General features: G+C 39.4%; 1 protein-coding gene across 1 annotated transcript in view; it reads left to right on the forward strand.

Annotated features, from left to right (window-relative positions):
* Nucleotides 1-1,530: 1,530 nt before the first annotated feature.
* Nucleotides 1,531-22,365, forward strand: part of STK24 (serine/threonine kinase 24) — a gene marked incomplete at both ends in the record, with an annotated part of 63,806 nt that continues 42,971 nt past the window's right edge. The window contains 2 exons of the mRNA XM_082015625.1: nt 1,531-1,572; nt 17,976-18,206. Coding sequence (XP_081871751.1) covers nt 1,531-1,572; nt 17,976-18,206 — 273 coding nt within the window. The remainder of the gene's footprint in view (nt 1,573-17,975; nt 18,207-22,365) is intronic.

Consider the following 22,365-nt stretch of genomic DNA (forward strand, 5'->3'; position numbering starts at 1 on the left):
AACAAGATCGTGTAGCATTAGCTCAGCCCACATTAGACAACAAAGAATATTACAGCTAGAGGAAAAACTTCAGTGGGAGTTCTAACCACGTATCAATAAGGCCATTTTATATTTTAAAGTGTTGCCTGCAGTTAGGATGTTTGTACAAACTCTCTAGTGAATTACCTACTGAACAGTAATTTACGCTGTGGTGGATGCTCACCCCTTTCTTTAATTCAGTTGAAGACAGTGGACCACTGTCCTGTGGATCCCAGACCCACTGGCCGACAGGTTTCAATACTTTTAATACTCATTGAACTACCTAGCTTTTTGTGGGGGCAAAAAAGGAGGCAGTCTTAGGGCATCCTATAGTGCATTGGAAATTGTGTGATGGAGCTCTTGAATCTAGGCTTAAATAGGCCAAGTATAGGGAATATAGCATTGTCAAGTTCTTAAGGGTTTTGCATGGGTCCAGGGTTTCTCTGACGTGGGGGAGACCCGACTGCAGAGAGACCCGTTTAGGAAGTACTGTAAAAACATGACTGTCATTTTGGTTTACTGTTTTTGCAACTTCTGTCAGGAAGTCAACTGCTTCCTGAAACCTCAGCAGAGCGATAGCATTACTGTGACCTTTCTTAAAGCGTCCAAGTGAAGGGGAGGCAGGAAAGGGACATACCAGAAAATGTCTAAGGTTTCTGCAATCTTGACCTACCACCTCACCCCCGTTTCCTTATTTTAAGCCAGCAACCTCCGAGCCTGGTGCTTGCCTCGCTTCACCTGTTCTGCTTCACCGGCAGCCGGGAAGTCGCTTTTCACTGAGGCTACGGGAGAGTAGAAGCAGGTCTTTAGTTGTGGGCTGCCTCCACCGAAAAGGCGAAGGCTGCGGCCCCGGTGCGGGCCCCGCCGCCTGCCGCCCGCCGCCCCGAGGACGATGCAAGCCCGGCGCCCGGGAGCCGGCGGGGCTCCACACCCCGCGGTACGTATGGCGGGGCGGCGCTCGGGGCCTTTAGTCTCCTCGCTCCCCTCGCCCGCTGCCCGCCGGCCGTTTGCCGATGGCGGCGGGGGCCGGTGACGGAACCCAGGCGGGGCAGCGCGTGCAGGTAGCCGGCTGGGAGAGGCGGGTCGGGCGCGCGCGCGGCCGGTTGCCCCCCCTCCTCTCCGCCCCCCCCTCCCCCCCGCGCCAGGTTTGTCATCGTGTCGCAGTCAGGGCCCCCGCGCGACCGCACCAGTAACGGCCGCCCTGCGCGTGCGGCCTGGGGGAGGAGGAGAAGGTGGAGGTGGAGGAGGAGGAGGAGGAGGAGGAGGAGGAGGAGGGATGAGGAGGCTGCCGTTGCATCTGTGACGGGGCCCTGAAGAGCCCGAGCTTGGGACGGCCCCTTTCCCACCGCCGGCGCACAGGCGCTGCTCACTCGGGGGAAGGGCCAGGAGGAGGAGGAGGAGGAGGAGGAGGAGTGTGTGTGTGTGTGTGTGTATGTATGTATGTGAGTGAGTGAGTGAGTGAGTGTGAGAGAGTGTGTGGAGATGAGCTAAACCCTGTCCCCTGCCGCCGCCATGGCTCACTCCCCCGTGCAGACGGGCCTGCCGGGGATGCAGGTGAGGACCAACCGCCTCCCCCGCGCTGCCCCGGGCGGCGGGAGGGGCAAGCCCCAAGGGCAGGCACGGACACGCAGCTCCGGCGGCGGGGAGCTGGGGCAGGGGGGGGAACGGTGTGAAGGAGTGCGGTGCGTGTCGGTAAGGGGCTCCCCGGGGGACAGGGCGAGGGGAGAGAGCGCCTCTTCGCTCTGACTGGGCCCGGCGGCTTGCCTGGGGGGGCGGGGAAGGAGCGGGATCTCGTAACCCGTGGAAACGAGACGTGCTGTCAGCGCTCCGCGTAGTGCCTAACGAGGTGCCTGCGCCCGGCCAATCTCTCCCTCCCGCTCTGCTTCCTCAGTAGCCTCTGCTTTTGCTGGAAGTGTGCGGAGCTAAGGGGTGCATGGTCTGTCTCCCCCTCCTCCCGTCCCGTGGTTCTCCTCGGTCTTTTAATTCATGAAGCGAAGCATGTCTTGATGGGCGATTTTTCGGTCCCGGTATTTTGACGTGACTAGGGGAAGCACACATAAAAACAGGGCCTGAAAATGTTGACCTTCAGCGCATGCTGCAGTGCCCATCTCTGTGGTGCTGGCTAGTGCTGTCTGAGGCGGGTGCTTGGGGATCGTGTTCGGCTCTTTAGAGTTGGTTAGCTGCTCTTGTTATACAATGGAATTTGTTGATTCTGTGTTGTAACTATTTTTTAAAATATCTGGTGTGGTTTTCTGGTGGCTGAGCTGGCTTTCCCGCCCCTGTTTTTCTTAGTCCAAATGCAAACTACTGCCAGAAAAACATTAAGGTCATTGGTATCTGAATGTTGTTATTCTAAAGTTTTCCACATCTTATTAGACACTTCCCTGCCCCATCCTCCAAAAGAAAAACTTATGAATGGCACATAGAGTTTTTCTCAATTTATCTCTTGGATTTAAAGTTTTTGTGCTTCTTTTAATTTAAGTATTGATTTACTCTGGCTCATTTTTCCATGAGTCAAGATTCTAAGTCATGAATCTTTTTTCTTTGCATAACCTGAGGATTTGGATTTAAAATGTTACATGCTTAGGCATAGCATGATTTATATGCTCAGGCATAGTACTGCATGCCAACTAGAGTATGCAGGCCCTCACTCTGAACTGATTAATTTATTGCTCTGTAGGTACTGCTGTTGAGTGGTCAAGTTCACCTTCCAAATATGAGCAGTTTGTTGACTGCCAGAGTTAAAGAAGTAAGAGTTTGTTGCTTTGGGTAGGGTTAAATGAATGTTGCATTTTTATCCTTTTGAAACATGTTAGAACCAAGGTGACTGTACTTTGAAACAATCTGTAATATTTTAGAATTAAAAAAGTCTGATCTGTAGCTGCTTGGACGTGAGAGAAGGACAGTTATTCCAGCAATATGCATGTACGGCTTATGTGTGTCACTGCATGATCTCTCTACAGACCTGCGTTTTTTATTGATTTGATTTGTTACTAAATTTTACTAAATTTGTTACTAAATTTAGTTTAAAACTAAAGTTTGTGATACTGTTAGCTGTACTAAAATGGTAGGTATTCAGGGGTTTTGTTAGCCCGCATAAATGGGACTTTACTTCAAATCTCTTTTTATTCAAGACACTGTTATTTTTCTCATGAATTTTTATTGTGTTATTATAACAGTTTCTCAAGTGGTGAACTTTAATAGTATAAAAAAAAACCCCAAAACCAACCAACCCAAAGTAAAGACCTACTGATAGGTAGAGGCATAAATCTTGTCAGCAATGTCAATACTACATGCTAATTTTTTGCACCCAGTTCAGGATGTCTATATCCATTTCCATTCTGTCAGAATATAGTTTTTTATAGTGGTCTGTGGACCACAATTTTATAGTGGTCTGTTTTCAGTACAAGATTCTCTTTGATTTTACTTGCAGATAAATGCTCAAAGACTAAGGTACATACTATGTGTGACATCTATTTAAATAAGACAAAGTTTGTGGTTTGGGATTTTTTTATTACATAGAAGAGAGAGGAATAGAATTTAGTTCCCTGGGTTATAATTAAATTGCTTAAATCACGGGACTATCCTTTCTTTTCCTGTAGTGTGATCCCACCTACCAGCTTCTGCAACAAACAGTGTAAACAAAGTCAGTGACAAGTTATGCAGCTTTCTTCTACATTCTTTCCTGTACTCATACAAGAGAGCAGTCAATACACTAGTGTGAACAAGAGTAACTTCTTGACCCCCAAAAAATCACATGCACGGACAACGCTTCATTAGTGCTGTTTGGCGTGAGCAGAGTAGTGTGTAAGTAGAGCAGAGGAATGAAGGATTAATGTATTTCTCTCTGAACAACATATCTGATTGATGTTTGAAGACTGATACATAAAAAGTGAGTGGGTAGAGAGTGAGCCAAAGGAATGAAAAACTGTGGAGGAAATGTAGGGTGGTGTTGGAAGGTTGTCAAAACCTGAGATTTGCTGTCTGCTGCAAAGTGGGCATGTTCTAACCTGAATAAAAACAGAGTTGGGTTTTGACCTAAATTTCTATGCATGCAAATAAGCTTGGACTCAAAGTTTATGCTGTCCTTGGTTTAAGGGCTTTTGTGTAGATATGAGTTTGAGTGTGTGGTGTGAATCTGCATCATTACCAAACTGAGAGTGCCTTGTCTTCCTTCTTTATGCTTTATAAAAGTGGCCTGGGGAAAATGCTTGTTTGTCTGTAATGCATGAGATTTCTGCAAGGCTGGCTCGGACTATATGTATATGATCATGATTTTTCAGATTGGCCTGCATTTCAAGGCTGTGATAAGCTTCTATATCCTCTTTACAGAAGCGGTATTTTAAATAATAAAGTACAGTGCTTATAAATTTATGGTAAGGGTGCTTGGTGAACCGTAATCTATTTTGTAGCATGTTAGGAGTGTGTTGGGCCAAAGCACTCAGGAAACGTAGGCTGGCAGAGAAAATCTAGAGGGATGAAGCTGCAGAACACAGTACTGCAGTACATGAAGCTGTTGGATACGTGGCAGCAGCCAGTTTTGAGGTAATCTTTAACACTAAAATGATAAAATTAATAGTGATCAAACGCCTTTCTCCTCTCTTTCCCCACTTAAAATGTTTTGGACTTAAGCTGCATCTGGTTTGCTTGTACTTTAATTTCTTTCTGAAGTTGAAGAACCAGAAAAGCAGTTTTTTACCCTAGCGTTTCTGTGTTCTTCTAACTGTGTGAAATAACTATGTAGAAAAGATTTTATTAAGCTACTTTAAAATGAGCCTTATATTATGGTAATAGCAATAAGAATACTTTAAACTCCTCCTGAGGAAAGACAAATGGCTCTATGAGCTTCAGATCCCAGAAAAGTGAGAAAAGCCCACAGGTAGTTTGCCTTTTTGGGGTTAGCTGTGTTCAGGCAGTAGAGTGCCACTGTTAGAATGGATGTAGGTGTGACTTCTAGTTCTAATTCCAGGTGCGTCCACAGTAAAGGTAATTAAAAGTTTCAGGTGAATAAAGAGTTTCAAATACACATCCATGGCATAATGAACACTGATACCGATGGACTGCAGAGTTACTGATTAGAAGTTATTATTGTCGCCACCTTCTTCCTGTTTCAGTCTCCTAAAGGGGAAAAAACAACCAAAAAACCCAACCCCACCTAAATGTCCTGAAGCCTTTTTTTTTTCTCCCAGAAAAATAATTTTCTGAGGTTTATTTGTATTTTTAGTTGTGCCCATATGTCAGCTTCATAAAATTCCTAAGGTGCTTTAAAAATTCCATCATCTTTAAGCCAAAGTCTCTTGTGTGTGATAAAAACCTTTCTTTATCTTATTCCCTTTCAGTTTTTTGGTAACAATGACAGTGTTTATGCAGCAAGTTATTTTTATTCATTCTTCATTGTTATTTTCAGTACAAGAGCTACAGGTTCTTCATCCAAAATGTAAATAGGCATTGACATTCACACTGTCTTGCTTCAAGAACTGTTAAAAGTTTAACCAAATTTAAGTGGAAACTTGACAACATAAAAGGGTGTAAAGTATAAAGGCACCATTTCTGGCTCAGAAAGTGTCTGAACTGTCAATTTGCTGGAGACTGGAAAAGTGTTTTGGGAAATAGTGCTATTTACTTGCCTGTTTATGCACTTTTATCGAGATGTTAGCTTTTGACTGCTGTGGGAGAAGTGTTCTCGGATAGAGGATCCCTTGTTCTGATCTAGCATGGCTGTTCTTTTGCTCTTACACACTATATATATTACTGTCTTCCCTATTATAACTCGCTCTCCTTTTACAATAAACTGTTTCATTCCATCCTTTTACAATAAACTGTTGTAACTATTTTATGTGCAAGCTCTGGTTTTGGTAATTCCAAAACATTAGGTTGCTAAATCAAAGGTACTGGAAAGGCCACATAGCCTCTGCTGCATTCTATTTGCAGTTTCTGTGTGGGAGTTTACTTTTCCCCAGTTTGGATTTTTTTGAAAATTTGTACTCACTGTTACTGTTTGAGTTAAATTTGGTAAATAGTTTGCAGTAACTTATGGCACTTAATTATTTGAAAGGTCCTTGGACCATTTTGGTCATGGCTAATCTGTTTTAAAATATCCTGGGGATAGATGTCATGGTTCTGTGGCATATTACAAGCTCAGTCTTTGGGTACAAGGGCAGAAGAGTTTTAATTTGTGAAAACAAAGATGGCATCTTCTTGCTCTGTAGGTCAAAGGCTGTGCCAGAGCGCTGTAATAGACATATGAAGCTATTCTGGAGAAGTCAACTCTTTATCAACAGTGGAGCTATTGATACTGGGAAGTCAGGTGTAGTATCTTGTAGTGAATATGTAGATACTAAACTTTTTTCCTCCTACACTCCCAAAATATTGCTATTAAGCATGTGTGGAAGAGTTAGAGTTGGTTTCCCTTGGATGTGCTGCTATGTGTGATTTCTTGGGGTTGTGCTTTACCTAACTTCCTAGGAAGTCATTGTTGCAGGGGTAAGCTTCAATTTGGATGATGCTATTAAATCCTAGTGCTGTTAACTCGGACTGTACAGTTAAAATTACTGCAGTTCCATTTTCTCAGTCTCTAAGCTTCTTTGTTCTCTCTTTCTGGGGCCTTTGCAGGTCCTTGTCTATTAGGTGGAAAATAACTGTTAATTACTGTAATGTGTAGACTGCTCTGACTTTGGGGAGCAGTTTGAAGTACTCAGTCTGTTAGTTTTTTGGGTTGACCTCATCACTTCGTGAATAGTGGAAGGATTTATTAGGACAGCTTTTTGGAATAAGGATTGACAATAGTGAATGCTTATTTTTTGAGTGAATGCTTATTTTTTGTGAATGTCTGTGTTACATTGTTTCAGCCCTTCTGTGGTTTTGGAGCTATGCTTTTTAGACAGGCTTTCCAGAACTTTACTTAATTTCAAATGTTTATATAGAGGTAGGGTGGGGTGTTTATACAGAGTCAGAGGAGGGAGGAAAGGTACTGTAATTTCCAAAGGCTGAGCTTACAAAATCTAGTTTTGGATCTTTACTCTGGTATCAGTTACATCCAAGATGGTTGTCCTTGTTGGTTACTGTGTGACAAATGTCAGTGTTCACCTTTCTGTCTTAACTGTTGTCTCACCATTAGTGTCAACTCAAACACAGGAAAAACATACTTCCATCAGTGGCCTTCCAGAACAGGTAAATAGGTACTGCTTATGGCAACTTTCAGATATCCTTATGGACCACTCTGGCCAGGCATACGTCATGGCAAGTTTCATGTACCAGTTTAACATTTGAGTAAGGTGCCTTTTTAGTCAACTGTCATCTTTGTTGCCCAGAGATACGAAAGACTACTGGTGTAGCGAATACATTTAAATATTGGGGCTTGTGTTATCAGTGGTGTACAAGGCTTTAATGTCAACTTTTACATTGAAACAACATAAAAGCATCTTTTATGTTTCTGAGATAGAAAAATGGATATATGTATCTGGGCTACATTTTATAATTTTGCTTAAATTCTTTTCATGCTTCCTTTCTTGAGGGGCTGATGAACAAAGCCAGCAAGGCATGTAATACAAAACACTGCATCCTATAATAATTTGACATGGCTATTGCTTTTGTGATGATACGCCTGCCTACATTGGTGGAGCACTAATAAAGTGGTGTTGTGTGAGTCTAGAAAGAATCATTTGTGTAGATGCATATATATCATGCATATATAATCAAACCCCCTTGTTGTAAACTCTTTAAATTGAAGACTCTGGGTTTGTCCATATACATCTGTTAATCTGGGGTAAGTTTCCACATATATGTATGCACCTGACAATTAATAACAGAGACAATACATTAGGAAGTATCACTTTGATGTACTGAATTTGAGATGTAGAGGGAGAAATTCTATGAAATAGTATTTAGTTTTATGATAAGAAGACATAAGGATAATAAAATGACTCTATACTACATGACAACAGCCCCAGAACAATTTTAATCTCGAGTTTCCTAACCCATCATTAAACTGATCTCCCTTTCCCTGTAGGGAAAAGTTGTTTTTACGGTGATCTTCAGTTTACATATTCCAATTCTTTGGTGTAGAGAAGCTTGACTGTGAATGTAGCAACTTAATTTTGACAAAATTGCTAACTCACTTAAGCAGACGTGTTTGGGTTGTATGCCTAATTGAGTCTTGAGTCATGATCAGTCCAAGGTGATGATTTACAAGTTAGTTGATACCAGTAAAATCTGTTTGTTTGTTTTCTCAACCTTGTTTTAAGCATTAGTATATTACCTGAAACCAAACTCCTGGATATGTTCAGGAAGTATAGTTCCAAAATCAGATAACTGTAGCTTACTTTTGAAGAGGTGTATTGAATAGAGAGGCTTTTTTTAGTGAAATTGCTTTCATAAGCCAACAAATACTTTTTTTATTGGAAGTACCTGTGCATGGAATTGTTCCCTCTTAGTGGACAATAACAGATCTGGGAGTAATAAATGTTTAGGTTGCACGAGCATCACACTATTGCATGTGTTGATTCTACATTAGTTCATTCTACATTAGTATAGAACTAAGAGCCTTCTGCAGTGTAACTCTACAGAAAGTGAGGCTTGAAACAGGGAAATTTTGAGAATGCTTGTACTCCCCTATTCTATCTTTAGTTGCACTATTAGGGAGCTTCTTAAGAGACATAACGTTCAGATTTTATTGTCAGATAGCATGGGTGCAAGAAGAGTCTCCCCTCAAATTATGGCATTGATGTAGATCCTAAAACTCATTCTTTTTCTTCTTTTCCTCAGTTAGTATTAATGCAACATAAATTTCTAAATGCCTCCATTAGCATTAATTTTTCACCCATTTGTTATAATGGTGGGAATTTCCACAAAAAACCACTAATTTCTTTTTTTCTTTTTATCAATAGCTTAGCTAATTAAAAGTGATTTTTTACTCTGTTTGGTTGATCTTTTTAGCAAGTGGAGACAAGTGAGAGACATTGTTCTGAAACTATTGTTTGGGACTCTTTTCCTTAGCTGTCTTTCTCTTGGTGCCTAAAATACATTTTGGGTTTCACTGCTGTGTTGTCTACTGATGATACTTGTTTGTTGTTTTCATTGTGTGCTCTAGGCATGGAGAGGTTCTTCAATTGTGATGATTTATGTTTTAAAAGTGTAAGGGATGGAAGGGAGGAAATCAGTTCCAGGTGGTGAAAGTTTTTAGTGATGTTCCATTCTAAAAAAAAAAACAGAGCCTGAGAAACTTCAGAAATTCAGCCTATTTAATTGGAATTTATTCTTTCTGAATGCTTGTAAAAAGGAGACTATGGTTAGGTAACTATTAATTTTGGTATTAAACTCTTAACATTGTGCACTAAGGAGCTTTCTCAATGAAAATCTGAATGGAAGATATCATAAAATTACAGTGTGATTTGTGCAGGGGACATTGCACCCGTAAAATGATATTAGTTCACTGGGAATTTGGAAGCATGCTTTGGATATCCATGTTATTGATAAGGATGAATGTTCTGAATCTCAGATATGTGTATCTTCCTTGAAAGTAAATGGCAAGAGGATTATAAAGTGGCTGAGGAATACTTTTATGATAGGCTGACTTTAGGCAACTTTTTTATTTCCCCTGGAAACATGCTTAAGCCTTGTTCCTATCTAGTAGGATATCAGAGCAAGGGAGTTGAACTGTGTGACAAATGTGAGTATTAGTAAGGCCACTGTGATGCATACTAGGTTTCTATCCTCCTCATCTGTTTGTGACATCTGAAGTGTTTGAGAGATGCAAGGTTTCACAGCTTTATACTTTGCTTCCTCTCCCCCCCACTCCCCTCCATCTCTTACGACCCACTGAAGTTTCATGGCAGAATTATGGCAGTTTTTTCTTTTTATGATAGTTAATGTATTGCTAATTCTTCTAACTGTTTGCATTTTTTTCCTAGAAAAAATCAATTTCCTTGTGGTAGAGTGTGTCTGAATTGAATCATAATAGCATTGGAGATGAAAGATGAGAAATATGGAATGCATATATTTGAAGAATGAAAGAAAAGAGCAGTCACGTGTTCTTTTTGATCATTGACAAATTCTCAGTGAAACAGCTGGATCTTAGTTTTACACCTAGTTAGCACAGATGAACGCTTTAATTTTAGCCTTTGTACCTTTCATTAAATATTTTGCTGATTAGTCTTCTAGAAAGAAAATAAAAATCAGTTATTGCTGTTCATTATAATTATAAAGTGGCTATAAAGTTCAGCTGATTTTACTTGATTATTGATAGATGAAACTGAGAGATAGCTCCCTTTTGGTTCAAATTTTAAGGCTTCTTAAAAATGTATTTTCTTTTTTTTTTTTTCTTTTCCATGTTTACATAAAAATCCCAGACTATGAATCCAAATACTTTTAATATATTTCGTCTTTTTGGGTTAGTTAGCTGTTCTTTGAAAATACAGGTAGGGCTTGATACAATGCAGTAAAATTGAGCAGTTTATTTTCTGCATACTGCCTCGTTTATTTCGGTTTCCCACCAGCTGCAGGAAGTAACCTTGTTATACTTATATAGTGTATATATATTGCTGAAAGCAAAAACTTGCCAGCTTTAGAGAAAGGTAAAGTGCTGGGTAGCAAAATTTGAGGCTTCTTGTTCCTGGAAGTAGTTTTTCCTGATGTGAAACGATCTTATATGTGTGTTTTGGGGAGATTTCTTTTTTTTGGTTGTGTGTTTGAAGTTCTCTGGGTACTTGAGAAAATTGCTTGTATGACCTTGTCTGCTAGATTTCTGTTCTCTGGTCTTTATATAAATTAATTTAAAATAAAGAAATGATATGCAGCAATGATGTTTCTTTTCAAAAGAAATTAACATATTTGTGCAGTAAATTTAGCAGTAAAAATAATTCTTGGTGTGCTAGGAATAGTGTACCACAGAATAGCCGAGATTGGAAGGGACCTCTGGAGCACATCTAGTCCAAAGCAGAGTCAGCTAGAGCAGGTTGCTCAGGACTACATCCAGCCTACTTTTGAATACTTCTAAGGATGCACAACCTGCCTGTCCAAACCATTCCAGTGTTGGACTAGCCTTATGGTAAGAGTGGTTGTTTTTTTTATTTTGGCTTTTTTTTTTCTTCTGAAGTCTAAATAGAATTTCCTGTATCTCAATTTATGCCCACTGTATCTTGTCCTTTCACTGTGCACCACTGGGAAGAGTCTGGCTTTGTCCTCTTTACTCCTTTCCATCAGGTATTCAAACATGATAAGATTTCCAACCCCAAAGCTTTCTCTTCTCCAAGCTAAACAATCCCTACTCTCCCAGCCTCCCCTCAAATGTCTGATGCTCCAGTCCTTAACCATCTGTGTGGCCCTTCACTGGTCTCACTCCACTATGACCATATCTTGTACTGGGGAGCCCAGAATGGGATGCAGCACTGCAGATGTGGTCTCACCAGTGTTGAGTAGAGGGGCAGGGTCTCCTCCTTTGACCTCCTGGCAATGCTTTTCCTTGTGCAGCCCCGGATACTGTTGCTGTTCTTTGCTACAGTGGCACATTGCTGGCTTAGGTTCACCTGGATGCTAAGGGCTTCTCTTTAAAGCCACTTGCCAGCCAGTCAGTCCACAGCCTGTACTGGTGTATGGTGCTACTTCTCCACAGGTGCAAGACTTTGAATTTCATGAGGTTTCTGTTGACCCATTTCTCCAGACTGCCAAGATCCCCCTGAATGGCAGCACAAACAACTAGTGTGTCAACCCTCCTGCCAGCTGTGTCATTGGCAAGCTTATTGAGAGTGTGTGTTGCTCCACTGACCAAGTTATGAGTGAAGTTACTAAACAGTATTACCTTCAGTATTGACTCCTGGGTAGTGACTGGTCTCCAGCTGGACTTTGTGGTGCACATTTCCTAGCCTCATCCCTGTACCCTTGGACAATGTCTGTATTCCTCCTGGGTCACTTGACCCTGCCTCTACCTCTTGTGTGCTGCTTCTTTATGTTTGGGTTTAGTCAGGAGTTCCTTGTTCACCCATGCAATCTTCCTGCCACCTTTTCTTGTGTTCCTGCATGTCAGATGGATCATTTGTGAACTTGGAGGAGGTAATCCTTGAAAATCAACCAGGTCTCCTTGATCACTCTTGTCTGTAGGACTGTTTACCCTGGAATTCTTCCAAGCAGATGCCTGATCTGTCCACTCTTCCTTTGAGCCCTTCACGAGTTGGATTGAGGAGAAAACCACCTGGGCCCCTGTGCTCTTGACCCTCACCCCCAGGGCCATGTAGTCATGCTTGATATGGTCCAGGTCTCTCCAGGCTATTTCAGTGGTGCCTGATGTGGAAGAGTAGCACGGGGTAATAGTCCAAGTGCTGAACAAGCCTCGGCAGTCTCTCCAAAACGTCCTAGATCAGAGTTCCTGGCAAGCACCAAGCTGTCCTAGACAGCAGGTCAGGCCAGCAGATTGGGACATTCATCCTTCACAGGGAGGGAGTCTCCCACTGCTACCACTTGCAGCTTCCTCCTGGTGTTGTCACAAAACTAATGGTTTGTGTACCTTGTTTCTATGTGAAATAGATTTACTTGTGTAAGTAGTACAAAAGTTTGAGGAAGAAGTTGATGCACCTCCTTGAAGAAAATAAAAGTTGCTTTGTTTCTTAATGTGGTAGATTACACACCTAACTTGAGATGTCCAAACTTCTCAATTGCTTCTCACGAACACATATGAAGTAGTTGGTGTTTCTGTTACAAACTTATGAAACTAATTTCTGTAGGAGGTTGACTTTTTTGTGTGAAAGGAACAACAGATAATCACCACACATATTAACAATGAACAAACCTGTAGTAGTGGGCTCAGAAATGTTGTCACGCCTCTCTCCTCTCCCTCTATTTTTCTTTTGTTTTTATCACTTGAAAGAAGTCTCAGTGTCTTGTTTAGAATGTGAAAGTGTGGTGATGCGCAGTTACGGGGCAGAGCAAGAAACCATGAAGACAATTCCTCAAATGGCAATGGCCTTAAAGTCATCTTCTCTGATTTCAAGTGTTGTTAGTTTTGTACTATAACATGCATTGACAGTGCTATAAAATTTAATTTGTGTTTGAAGTTCTGACTTGGATGCAAATAATTTGAGAACATATCAGATGGATGGGGTCAGATCATAGGCCTATCTAGTCATGTTTTATCTTTGACAGTGGTTATTGTAAGATTTCTTTTTTTCACAGATATAAGAACTGGAATGAGATGCAGAAAAAGACTCAGTTAAAGCTATCTCTTAGGTCAGAATAGTTATGGATAAAGTTTGATCTAAGTAGTTTGAATTCCAGAAACACTTCCTGTTGAGCTATAAGGGCAGTTAGTGCAGATAAGAATTAGAGATTCATAAAAATAAATACATTTTAAGACATGTATAGTCCTGGCTATGAGGAGAGTACCGGAGAGGTGATGTCAGAGTGGATGATACTGCTGGTTTCTCCGGGATTGTTCTTGAGAGTTGGTGACTGAAAATTGACCTTAGCATAAAAAAAGTTAATGCATGCTGATAAAATTTGCTGATGGTACAAAATTTAAAGGTACCCGTTATACTTGAGAGGCAATTACTGAAGAACTGCATGACCTTGAGGATTTGAGTTACTGAACAAAATAGCACAAAGTGCAAGGTGTCATGAATTATTACAAAGAACCTTTGCAACAGTCTGGGAGCTCATTAGTTGGAAATGCAGAGGATTAGGAAGAGGTGAGTGGGTTTAGCTGTTCACAGCTGAGTTTGAGCCATGAGGCCAAATTGAACAAATAGGCTCTGAGAATGTGTTGGACTATCTTTATTCTGTAGAAGTGGGCAACAGTGATGTTAGGTACTGAGAAGAGTTCACTTCAAGTGCAGTATGTTTTTTCTGGCCGATTAAGGTCAAAAGTAATGAGTCCGATGTGGAACAAGTACAGAGAGGTTACTGAAATTATTGAGTGAATAGTGGCTCTGCTTATGGTGAAAAGTAAAGGACTTTGTTCTGCATGGCTAAACAAGCCAAAGACTGAGACAGGATGGTTGCGATTGGTGTTCAGAAGTGTGAGAAACTATTCAAAATAAAACCCCAACTAATTCAAGTGGTTATGGAAGTTAGAAATTCTGAAATCATTAGACTTAACATATGCTAGAATTTGTTTCTGGTTTTGCCACAATACTTATTCTGTGACACAGTTTGAAGGAAACGTTTTAATGGTAGAGATCTAGCCCCAGATTAAACAAGGGGATTAGCCTTATCCTTTTGCAGCAGATGTTGCTGTTCTATTCTGTGGTTTCTAGCAATATTTGGTGAGCTTATTTAGATAAAGAGTCTTTCATCACTTCCTTTAATATTAGTAGGAAAATGCTTGCAAGGTGTAGAGTCACCAAAATTGTAGTGACAGACTATGGGAGACAATTTCTATATTCAGTCATATAGAGAGAATATTTATAAAGCTATTTGTTTATTTTGCTGTTGGAAGTATTTACAAAAACAAACAAACAATTGGTTGAGAATCCTTTTCAAATGTGATCTTGGAAAAACGAATGGGAATTTGCCACTCATGTAATTGCAATTCAAGTAGTTCATTATGTGTCTGGAGGCCTGATCTGTCCGTTTTTGAAATAGAGCAGGTTATTAAAGAGAGACCAATGGGTAGTTTTCCAAAAACACAGGTTGCCAGTAGTTTAAGGCTCTCACTTCAAACATCTGGTCTCCTGAGAAGAAAATTCTCACAGAACAAGACCTTCTCACAGAACAAGAGAGCTTTTTTTTTTCTTTTTTTTTTTTTAACCCCCCCCCTACTACCACCTCCTCCTGTTGCTCAGAACAAAGTTAAAAAATGGCAACTTTTGCAAATTCTTTTTTTTTTTTTAAAAATGTAAAAGTTCTGATTTGGGAAGGAAAAGGGTTTTTTATAACTAGTAATTTCACAAGGAGTTTGGAAGAAGAACTTATTATTAGTAAATTTAATTATAGTAATAACAGCTATTATTGAACAATTAATTTTTTCAAAATGGCCTCGAGTTGCGCCAGGGGAGGTTTAGATTGGATATTAGGAAAAATTTCTTCACTGAGAGGGTGGTCAGGCATTGGAACAGGCTGCCCAGGGAGGTGGTGGAGTCACCATCTCTGGAAGTGTTCAAAAAATGTGTGGATGTGGCGCTTCAGGACATGGTTTAGGGAACATGGTGGCGCTGGATTAATGGTTAGACTTGATGATCTTGAAGGTCCTTTCCAACCTAGTGATTCTGTGATTCTGTGAAAATTTTGATTGTAAAAAAAATAAAACAAGAACAATTCTTCCCTGCTTCTCAGGACTTCCAGGAACAGTTATTGTCCAGCTTTTTTTTTAATTATTAACACAAAATGGGAAAATGTTTTACAGCAGTTGTTTATAAAACTGTCAGCCTAGTACCAGAATCCCAAGTGCTTGGCACTGTAAAAATGAAGCTGTGAGAATTCTACAAGTCTCTGGAGATTGTGGTGTCATAAAGTAATGGGCTTTAATATGCAATCATAATAGATGTTTGAGGGGTTGAGGGGAAAAGGGACAACAGGGTGTGAATATATACGGCCAACAGCTCTCAAATAGCTGCTGGCAGGTAGCCCTTGTACTCTTGGAATTTTTCTCCATGTCAACAACTGCAGTACACTGTGCCTTTGAGTAGCGCTGGCTTCTTAGTCTCTGGAGGTGAAACATGGAATTTTTTAGGGAGCTGTGACTGGGATTTCTTTGTGACTTACCCAAGTGCCTTTGTAATGATGTAATGCTTAAATTCCTGTGGCTAGTGAATGGAACTAGAAGGCTTGTGTGGATGGATTAGGTGTGGACAGCTCTCTGCAGCATGTCATCTCAAATTCTAACACAGTGTGTTTGAAAGCATAGACTGATAATTGTCTTCCACAAGCAAAAATATGTGATGCAAATGTTAAGGTTATTTTTATTCATGAAGAATTCTCAGAGAAGACTGTACTGAATACTGACAAAAAGAGCATTCTGTGGGGCATGAGGAGAACCACTGCAGCACTATTTGGTGCCTGGTTTTGTGGTCTCTTATAAATGATGTCCCTGGAAGCATTGGTAGGGGCTACTGTGTAGCTAAAGGATAACTACACTTGCTGGAAAACATAACGTGCCCTGGTCTGATTTCCAAGTGGGAGATATATTACCATATTATGTATGTAGCATTTGCTACTACTATCTGATAGTATGTGATTCTCATTACATGGAAATTAGAGGATGAACAAGTTTCTTTTGGTGGAAGGGACTTGGATCTCTTGCTCTGTTCCTTTTCATGGCAAAAGGATGATAAAAACCCACGTCCTTCTGTTTGGTTCCTGAAACTGACTGGATAGGAATATGGATCAATAGAACTCCTTGGGGCCGGTGAAGTCCTGCAATATACCTAGAAAAGAGTTTTCTCTCCGGACTGATCCCACCAGTGATCTGTTCCTGGAACGCTTCTCTGAAAACTGTGGTATCTTGTACCCTCCTTTAAAGTATTAGAAATAGTAGCATACTCACAATTTGTGCCACATGATGATAGAACTCAGGCTGATCCACGAACACACTGCCTAAAGAATTGAGTGGGTTTATCTTTGGGCCCAGTCAGAGCTACCTGGTCCTCAAAACACCTAAATCACCTGTGAAATTCAGATACCTCTATACAATCTAAAAAGTCTTCTAGCCTATCTTTCTCTTGGGGCTGCATGGGTTAATTATGTAACCTTTGAGATGTGAGAGCAGAAATAGAAATATAGGTGTGAGACGCTGTATAAGTTAAATGTAATTGCTAAAGAGAAAATGTTGGCTCAGTGCTTGTCAGTGGCAACTTAGAAATTTTCATTCCCCTCTTTATGCTTTTACAAAGTTTGGCTAAGTATAAACTGTGGTTTTAGGCTTATTTAGGCATTACCCTTTTTCTATATCAACAATGTATTTTCACTTAGCATGGACCTCATCCTTTTAAGAACAATAACAAGCCTTTTGAAGTGTTTGTTTTATTTCTTAAGGGAAAGATTCTAAGTAATCCTATCCTATTTTTCTTCATTTCATGACTTCCCTCTGCCTATGACTTTTCCAGTTTAATTGTAATTTATATATATTTTTGTTAGCTATAAAGGCTCCTTGCTGTTAGATTAAGGGACACAATGGAACTTACCACCCATGCACTAAAAGTGAGAAGTCTAAGAGCAGCAGTAGCTAACTGAATACTTGACAGTGGAGACAAAACAAATATGGCAGGATGGTTTGTCTAGGTTTTACATTCGCAAGCGTATGTGAGTGCTCATAGTTTTCATGTGGCTGTTCAAATCAAGATAGCTAGGTACGGGATGTTTTTTAGGAGTGAATGAGTTTACCCAACTGAGAGAAGAAGAAAAACAAATCCTACTCCAGAAAATCTTGGGGTTGGGGATATGGAGGAAGCATTGCAGTTCATGTGGGTGATCCCTTAGGAGGAGAAAATTGAAGAGTATTGCTTGCCACATGAATCAAAAGGAAATAGTAGTCTATGCACTGAAGAGTGGGAACAAAACCCTTAAGAGGATGAGATATGTGAAAAATTCAAGAGACTAGGACCCTGGGTTCTGGGGTGGAACCAATTTAAAGAGAAAAGCGTAGACAAAGGGTTTATTTTTATTGGTAATGGTATTTGATATACTTTGATTTGAATAGAAATCAAATCTTTGTAAGGGTGTTTCATTCTTGGTGCCTAGGTGCAGTTTATTGGCAAATAAAAAGAAGTTGAGGTAGCAGCACTTTCTGATGCCAGATAGGACAAAACCCTGTCAACAGGGATGTGTTAAATTTGTACCTTAAATACAGGGAAGCATAAATGCTTCAGTCTGTGCATATTAAGTGTTGTAGGAAGAATGTGTTAATTATCGAGATTGAAAAAGAATAGCTGGATAAATAGGGATGTGTAGAATTTGAAGGGTTTGTTGCCTTCAAAAAGATCACATTTTGTTTTCATGTTACAAATACTGAGTAACTTTTCTCTTACTTTTAACAGACTCTGAAGGCAGATCCAGAAGAACTGTTTACAAAACTGGAGAAAATTGGTAAGGGCTCTTTTGGTGAAGTTTTTAAAGGAATTGACAATCGGACTCAGAAAGTGGTTGCGATAAAAATTATTGACCTAGAAGAAGCAGAAGATGAAATAGAAGACATCCAACAAGAAATCACAGTGCTGAGTCAGTGTGACAGTCCATATGTAACTAAATATTATGGATCCTATTTAAAGGTAAGGTGCTCACAGATGATGGTGATTTGATTTTATAAGCAATTCTTTTCCAAGTTATCCAGTCATGCCTGTTTTCATTGGCAAGGTTTTAATCAGTTGAATAAAAATATATTTTTGTCCTTTCAATTCTAAAGAAAGAATGAGTTACTATATTTTGTGAAGCATGTGACAGAACTTAATAGGAAAAAATGCATGTGTCTTTTGCTATTTCTATACAGAAATAAATTAATTAAAATGACATCAATTTGTTAAGCTCTAAGTAATACGTTTAGATTCTCTTAATATTAGGAGCATGTAACTCTAACTGTTGTTTAATCTCAGAAAATATAACCTAGGTCTGCATTTGAATTGTCAAAACATTAAAAACAATGGGGGTTTTTTTGCTGTTTTGCTAAGCTTGAAAGTTTTTGTCAAGGTTTGATTAGTGGCAAAGCTTAGGTTGCTTTTCAAAGGAGACTGAACCTGGCCTTGATCTGAGTGATTTAAAAATTAAAATCTAAAAGTTAATTTATTTGCACATTAGCCGTAAGTAAAGCTAATGGAAGGCATTTCTATTAACTGCCTTCTGAATCTGTTTCTCTTCCCTCCCCCTGCCATACTAATTAATTTCAAGGTTCAATTTTAAATGTGCCAGATAGAGGTGTTTTGGTTTCTGGTTTTGTGGGTTTTTTGTTTTTTTTAATTGGATGGATATAGTGATTTATTAGCTCTAGAAGTGAAAATGTCTGGAAACTTTTGGTACAACTTTATTTCTTTGGTTAGACTTTGTCCCCATCTGGATAGCTCTTTCTTTTATGACAGGGAGATGTCAATCTAAGGAAGAGATTATTCTTTTAACAGGGTTTGAAGTTACAAGTAGGCAGAAAATACTTTAAAATTAATTTTCAGTCTCTTCTTGCTTTGTGGAAGCATTCTACTTCATCAGCAAAGACACGAAAATTCTGAAAGAGGGACCCTGTTTTATCTCTGGATTTGTTAGATGGCCAGTTAGTTTCAGAGGAATAAAGAACTTTTTCTGAATCCAGGAGATGGGACAGACAGTTTTTCCTTTCTTCCCTGTGCTCCAGTTTGCTTAGACATCTTATCACTGAAGGCTTTGTGAATGGTTTCAGACCTGATACCTTGTCACCAGTACTGGACTTAGAAGTTATATATAGTTTAGAACTTAGAAGCATCAGGAAGCACATAACTGAGCACAGTAAATGGATAAATTTTTCATCATGGCTTTTATTACTTCTTTTGAAATTTCTCACTCTAGGTTTGGTAGTTAAGCGAAGTACGGCAAAAATGCAGAAGTGGGATTTCTCTCCTGGACTGTCTCTCTGCTTCAAATGTGTCATTTTAGAGGAGGAACAGTAAGATATTACAGGATAAGTGAAAGAAATACAAGAAAAATAGTTAGAAGTTTGATAGGAATGACACTTAATAATTTTTAAAATGTATGGTAGCAATGTGACTGAAAAAGAGAATCCAGTGTCCAAATTTGAACTGAGTGAATGTCAACATTTTGTGAAGGTAGTACGGCAACTGTTGCTTTTCTTAATTGGAGGAGAGATGGCACTGTAGGGCTCAGTAGCCTTAATGGGTTTGGCTGGATGTAAGTGTCATTAGTGATATTTGTGCTTATTGTTGTGAGAAGGATCCTCTGAAAATACTTGTACCTTCTGCATCCTTCCTGTCAAGTGCAGTAGCATGTGAATTTTCAAACTTGTGTCAATTTTCTAAGATACTGCACTAGCAGTGGCTACGTACGACTGTTGCTTTTGGAGGAAGGTACCGCTCTTTCTAGAGCTAGAAGAATGTATGGCTACTCATGTTTATTCATTATTTCAATTCTTTGTGAATGTATGTTGTTTTGCAAGACACGTGGTACTACAGAACTTTTGGTCTTCAAAATAGAAAAATAATTTCTTTATGCTGTTAAAAATTAATATGTGGTAGTTATTAGGTGATGCTGAAGTGACAGAATCTTTGCAAGGGAAGTATTTTGTAGTTCTATTAGCTTTCTAAAATAAGAGTCAGGTCTTGTTATTGGATAGTAATAATATGTCATCATACGTATGTATACACATGCTTAAAAAGGATCATATTAATGTTTAAATGAATTGGTTAATGTTCTTGGCTAGGAATCTAGGTTTATTTGCTGCAGATCTTTGTTGTATTTGTGAGCCAGGACTGCCATATGTAGTTCTAAGGATCTGACTGTCTTTTAACTCTATTTCTTGGTAGTGCCAAGTGACAGTGTCACCAAGAATATTCAACGCATTAATTTTCCACGTCTTAAGTGATTAGGAGACATTATTTCTTCCATGATTGGACAGTTTAGCACTAATTACAAGAGAGATATTAATGTTTTCTCACTTGAAGTAAGCAAGTGGGAAAATGATAGGATCTTAGGTTATATTGAAAGCCACTGCAACCGTTATTATTCTATAAAGCCTGTGCAGCGTGATGTGTGCTGGCCGTGTGTCTGGTGGATCTGGGATAGAAAGAGGTACTGTTTATAGAGAAGTCTTAAATTGATTTTCTATAAATATTTTTGGCAGACAAATAGCAATTCCAATAACAATTTCAATGTCTCTCTTTTTTTCCTTATGGCTCTTTGTTTCCCAATGTTTCTTGCATACCCTTTTGTGAGTTGAAGAGGTGTCTCTTATTATGTAATAACTTTTTTCCTAAGTACTCCCAGGTCAGTTAAGTAGGAGTAAGTATCTTTTATGAGAACTTTTTGGTACTTATTTTTTTATAACAAGTTTCAAGATACTGGAAAAGAAAAACTTCTATCTCATTTGGGACACTGCAAACCTGATTAATATTTCATGCCCCTTTCTAGAACAAGTTTATGTAATTGCAGAATACCTGCTCTGATTTCCTTTGAAACATTTGTCAGATTTAAGAGGCATTCTGTATTTTCAGCAAAGGTGATTAATGGGCATTGCCATGAAAACTTTTTTACATTTTTGATGGTTCTTTTGGTAGCCAGAAAGTTTGTTTGTTTGTTTGTTTGTTTTTTAAACACCTGAATCATCTGTCTTTGAGAAACCCTTGTATTGTTCTTCATTCTGTTTTTCCACACCTGCTTCAATTAAGCTACATGATTACACATGCCAGTGTGTTAATGGACCTGTTGCTTGAAATTTTAGAAGGCTTATATAATACTGCTGTACTTGCCTGAGGCTTCTTACTGTCTTCAGATGATGTTCATGAGAACAGATTGTCAAGCTCTTGGTGTCTACTGCATGATATACATGGAAGTACAACTTGAAATCAGTATTACCATTTAATCAGTTAATGACAGTTACTTTGTCCTAGAAATTTACCTTTTTAAAAAATTAATTTTTAGCTACTTGTTAGAGTAGGGTGATACACCCAAAAGCCTTGTAAAATTTTCTTACTCTAAATTTTTTTGTATACTCTAACTTCATCTTTTCAGAAATGTATTTGGTTTATAGCATGTTTTTTTCCATATCCACAGACTAAGCCATGTCTGTTTGTTTGAGGTATTACTGCTTTAACACAGTGAGTCTTAAATAAAAAGCAGCTTATTGCTCACATGGAGCAAGTCTTCCATTCCATCTAGACTTTGTTCTTTACATCTGATATTGGAAGTTTGTGTGTAATTGCTGCAGTCAGAGCTCATTCAAATAGAGCAATAGTGAAGCAGTAGTGAAGAGTGAGCGAGCTGCTGCATGGTGCTTAGTTGCTGTCTGGGGCTAAACCACGACAAGTGAGTACCAGTTTAGGTTGTTGTCCTGGATACAAATTAATTTGCAGAACATCTTTTTGTCAGAAACCCTAAGGTTTTTATATAAAACAGAAAAGCAAATACTCCTTTCTAAAGACACATTTTTAAATATGATGTCTTCATGTTCCCATTCTATTGGGACAAAGGGCTTTTGTCTACTGTAGGAGACAGTAACTAACTAGAATGTTGCTCTTAAAGCATATCGCAGCAACATGGTTTATATGGGTGCATATATCTAGAGGGATTGCTGTTCCTTATCTGGCATGATGTGTTAAAAACGTGTATCAATGTTCCTTAATGAAGTAGGCTTAACAAAATAGGTAGTGACTCTGCTTCTGCTCTGGGAACCGTGTCTACCCTTGCTGTCTTCCAAACAAAAGGTTCACCTGTTCCATCTATGATCTGATTAAATGC

This window comes from Phaethon aethereus (genome assembly GCF_964289735.1).
Source record: "Phaethon aethereus genome assembly, chromosome: 1".
NCBI classification, from domain to species: Eukaryota; Metazoa; Chordata; class Aves; order Phaethontiformes; family Phaethontidae; genus Phaethon; species Phaethon aethereus.